The sequence below is a fragment of the Helianthus annuus genome, chromosome 3, assembly GCF_002127325.2.
Source record: "Helianthus annuus cultivar XRQ/B chromosome 3, HanXRQr2.0-SUNRISE, whole genome shotgun sequence".
Lineage (NCBI taxonomy): Eukaryota > Viridiplantae > Streptophyta > Magnoliopsida > Asterales > Asteraceae > Helianthus > Helianthus annuus.
In genome coordinates this window covers 43,754,156-43,759,207 of record NC_035435.2, presented here as the reverse complement: position 1 = coordinate 43,759,207, position 5,052 = coordinate 43,754,156, and the positions used below count along the sequence as shown (strand labels likewise).

Below are 5,052 nucleotides of genomic sequence, written 5' to 3'. Positions count from 1 at the left end.
TGTTAAAATTATTAATCCTTTAATTTTAACGAAAAAAAAATTAGGTTTTAACCTAAAAGACTCATACAACTTACAACTCATCCTTAAACTTAACCTTATCCATAAAATTACATGGAAAACTACATAAAATTGGTATATTTACTAGTTACTCATTCCATATAATTATACCAAATGATAGATAAATTACAGGAATGATGATTTTTAGTTATAGATCAAGATAAAGAATAAGAATAAGATGTGAATTCTCTCTATATTATTAATATATACTATTTTATACGCTCTTAAAGGACTTGTGTGGTAGTAAGGTGTCTCCCTTATAATTAAACAGGGAGAATACAAATTTTGCAATGCATAAAAGTATCTATGTATATAACTTTAAATACGTTAGTTTTTATTCATATTTTTATACAGATTTTATGACAAGTCATTTAGTAATTAATTAATATATTTATATGAGAAAGCCATTTGTTATTGATAAGTTTAGACCCATATATATACACACTAGCAGAGTGCAGTTTCCTGTTGGTTGCCCTTCAATTGCAATTTGCAAACAAACAAACAAACCCCTCATTTTACTCTCTCTCTTCTTTCTTTCTCTCTCTACCATGTTTCACTCCAGGTATGTCAACATGCTATCATCTCACTCACTCACTCACTCACTGTTGTTTACATGTTTGATTCTTACTCTTTACTCTTTTCAATTGCTTACACTTCATTAGGGCTTCTAATTTCAATGTACATTCATCTTTTACTTTGCTAAATCCATTCTTTTTCTCTTTTCTTTCCGATACTTTGATGTTCAATTGCAAAATAAGATTGATTTTAAAGGTTAATTTGGTTCACATTTTATCTGCTAATGCTGTATTTTGCTTCACATTGGGATTTAGGGATAAATATTATTATTCATTTTGGATCCGTGAAATGTTACTGATTGCATCTGAATTTTTGAGGGTTTTTTTTTTTTTTTTTAATTATTATTATTTTTTACTGATTTTGTAGTAGTTGATGTTATGGTGAAACTGGATCTTGATTTGTGTTTGATATGCAAAATTAGATAGCTTAGGGGGGACGGGGCGCCCCCGTGATGTTTGTTTTTCAATGGTAAATGTTTGTGTGGTGAGTGATGGGCATTTCCACTAAAATCCACCACTAGTGATGGAATAAAGCTCGATGACGTGGCGAAACTTGATTGGATGTTGTGAGTGATGAGTGTGTGGTGAGTGATGGGCGCCCCTACCCCCTTAGTTTGGTTTTGAAATGCTCGGGTTTGAGTGTTTGAACAACGTAGGTGGTCGAGTGAACAAATCTGACTAGAGATAACGAGAATATTATATATTTTATTATTGTTGAAAAGTTAAAAATTTAATATATTATATTATGTGTAAAAGTTAATTTTTAAAACGTGTGGGTTTGACTATTTGAACAAAGTAGGTCGTCTATTGAACAAATCTGACTAGAGATAATGAGATATATAATATTTTAGTGTTTAAAAGTTAACAATTTAATATGTTATTTTATAAAAGTTAACAACGGTTTGGTTTTAAAATGTGGGTTTGAGTATTTGAACAAGGTAGGCCGTCGATTGAACAAATCTGACCAGAGATAAAGAGAATATCTTATATTTTAGTGTTTTAAAGTTAACAATTAATATATTATCTATAAATAATGTTTTAGTATTCTTTTTTAAATAAAGAACGCCTCGCATACATGATGCGCGCGCATCATGCATCGGCCCCTTTAGAATAAAAAGTTATAGATTTTTAGCCCAAAACTAAAATGTTTACTAATGATCTCACATGGTTAGTTAAAAAAATGAAATGTTTAGGTTAAATGATTCTTGGAATGATTAATAATGCTTATGATGCAATACTATTTGTGTAGGTTGGAGCATTCATAGAAATTAGTAACCGGTCCTTTTCGTACTACAATTTCAAGTCTCGCGTTAAGATCTTCGCAAATGAGTTCTCGGATCACGTCTCATCAGTTAAACAATGGGTTGTACGTATCAGGGCGGCCGGAGCCACCAAAAGAAAAGGCGCCAACAATGTTCTCCGCCGCAGTGCCTTACACTGGCGGTGACATAAAGAAGTCCGGCGAACTAGGAAAGATGTTTGACGGGCCGAGAAAATCAGGACAGCTAACGAGTGGCCCGTTAAGAACCGGGTCAATGAGTAGTGGCAATACAAGTCATTCGGGCCAACTATCATCACATTCCCATTCCCATTCCATGAACCGAATGAGTTCGTTATCAAGCAGTGTTACCGGCTCATCTTCAATGAAAAAGAGCACTTCCGGCCCGTTAAACAAACACGGAGAACCGATACGGAAGTCATACGCATCTCAAGGTCAAGGGTTGACTTCCTCTTCCCGCCAAAATTCCGGACCTCTCCCTGTTCTCCCTGCCACGGGTCTTATAACATCCGGGCCGATTTTGTCTGGACCACTTAACTCCTCGGGCGCACCACGAAAGTCATCGGGTCCGTTAGACTCTTCGGCGTTCATCAAATCACGAACCTCTTCAATGGTTAAGAACCAAGCGGTTACTCATTTGAGCCAAGAGGGTTCATATTCGTTCTTCAGCAGCTTCCCGAAGCTAGTTTTTTGGTCCATAGTTTTGCTGTTTGTGATGGGATTTATTTCTGCAGTTTTTATACTTGCAGCCGTTGGTAATCCGATTCTTCTCATTGTTGTCGGTGTTCTTTTTGCTATCGTGAGCCTGCCTTTCGCTTGGAATATGTTTCGGGGTAGAAAAGCTGTCGTTAAGTTCATATCTGAGTATCCGGACGTTGAGCTTAGAACAGCAAAAGACGGCCAATTTGTCAAGGTTTCCGGGGTATGTTACACAAATACACACACGTTTATGCATACATCTATATATACTCAATTGTTTGACAGTTTTTTAGTTCGTCTTGAAAACTACTAAAAATATATATGAATTTGAAACAAATACGATATAATTTGAAGATATCTTATTAAAATTTCAATTTCTTTTGCATTGAATTTAATATTAGCAAGTTAGCTTACATTTCATGTTAAGAAATATGAAGACCTGTAGATTTACACCATAATTTGGTTTGCCTTAATTCATAAAAATTTCTTGTGATTTTTAAAATTTTATTTACCTGCCTTATGTAATTTGTCCTAATGATTGGAATGAAATATATATTTGAAATTAAAATATATATATATATATATATATATATATATATATATATATATATATATATATATATATATATATATATATATATATATAAGTTACATGAGAGTAAAATGGTCACATTTTTGTTACATTTTGGGTGGTTAGGATTTTATAGGAGAATTCACTCTTGTACGATTTTAGGGCTTTTTATGGGATATTAAAAAGTGGTAAAATGTGTCTTTAACTTGATAAAAGTTCACTCAATAAAAAAGTTATTAATTGGAATAAATGTCCTTCCTTTTATTTATTTATGGCTTTTATATGCTTTTTAGTTTCAACCTTTCTTTTCTTATATTTATTCATAACCATTACAGTTGTCGCGTCGCGACTCCGTCACAGAAATATTAATGTTTAATCTTTAATCAGTTATTTTTCTGGCCCAGTTATGCTTTTTGTATTGTATCCGAATTGATATAGATATAGATATAGATAGGTTCTGGCAAGGGGGACCTTATTTATTTATTTATTTATTTATTTGTTTAATGATCTAAATATTTTTTATAACACTATAATGGAAATCAGGTCCCCTAATTCAGTGACATTATCTTATTTTATTTGGAAAATTTATGTTTTTTTATTGTTGAGTAACATCTCTACACCGTTATAAAGCTGCTTCTGCTGATCAAGAAAATCTTGATTTCTTTAAAGGTTGTTACTTGCGGAAATGTACCATTGGAGTCATCGTTCCAAAGGGTTCCCAGATGTGTTTACACATCCACGAGGTTATATGAATATCGCGGCTGGGATTCAAAAGCTGCTAATCCCTCACATCAACGTTTCACATGGGGTCTTCGTTCCGTGGAGGTGAATTTGATAATTAAATATTTACTTTTTTTAAACTAGTTTTAACTGATATTTGTAAGAGATTCTTGATTGTGTGGTTTCTGTACATACTTGCAGAGGCATGTTGTCGATTTCTATATATCTGATTTCCAATCGGGATTGAGGGCGTTAGTTAAGACTGGTTATGGGGCCCGTGTGACTCCATACGTTGAGGAATCCGTTGTTATTGATATCAACCAATCCAACAAAGATGCTTCCCCACAGTTTATAAGATGGCTCGCTGAGAAGAACCTATCTAGTGATGATCGTATGATGCGACTCAAAGAAGGGTATTTTTTTATATATATGCTTTGTTTGTCGTTTCTTGTTGAACAAGTAACCGCAAGACCGATCTACTTAAACAAATTTCTATCCTTGATGCTTATGTTTGGCTGTAAATGAAAACGTAGGTATATTAAAGAGGGAAGCAGTGTGAGTGTGATGGGAGTTGTTCAAAGAAATGATAATGTGTTGATGATTGTTCCTCCACCCGAGCCGATTCCAACTGGATGTCAATGGGCTACATGTATGCTTCCCACAAGCCTAGATGGCATCGTTTTGAGATGCGATGACTCGTCAAATCCCGATGTCATTCCCGTGTAGGGTTTTGCTACTTGGTAGGTCAAAGTTTGACCAAAATATGATAGGTGTATAGTTGGTTTTGTTATGTTATGTTGCATCCCATGATCTTGTTTGGGATTGTTTTGTTAATGGTGTTGTGTGAATTGTGATAATTGAGCTTTTGTTAAGGACTGCATACTTGAGAAAGGTTACAATTTTCCTGCTTTTTTTTTAATTTAATTTTTTTATTTTCTCTTGAGAAATATGTGAGGAAATTAAGTTTTTTATGGTATTTGTGATGAGTGTAATTAGTTGGCATATCACTTTCAGTCTTTTAGTTGATATGGATTTTTACTTTATTCTACCAATTTGATATTTATTATGATGCTTACGAAAGAAGAAATGATAAAATATGATTGAAAATCTACCATAAAATTAAATGTTATGCTTTCCATAAGCATTTGTTA

At 33.5% G+C, this 5,052-nt stretch overlaps 1 protein-coding gene across 1 annotated transcript; it reads left to right on the top strand.

The window, feature by feature from the left end:
* The first annotated feature begins 485 nt into the window (after nt 1–485).
* On the top strand, nt 486–4,841 carry LOC110928867 (uncharacterized membrane protein At1g16860). Its single transcript, XM_022171916.2, has 5 exons — nt 486–619; nt 1,882–2,833; nt 3,851–4,006; nt 4,103–4,314; nt 4,435–4,841. Exons 2-5 carry the CDS (start codon nt 1,958–1,960, stop codon nt 4,625–4,627), a joined length of 1,437 nt encoding a protein of 478 aa, XP_022027608.1. The 5' UTR covers nt 486–619; nt 1,882–1,957; the 3' UTR covers nt 4,628–4,841.
* Nucleotides 4,842–5,052: the final 211 nt, after the last annotated feature.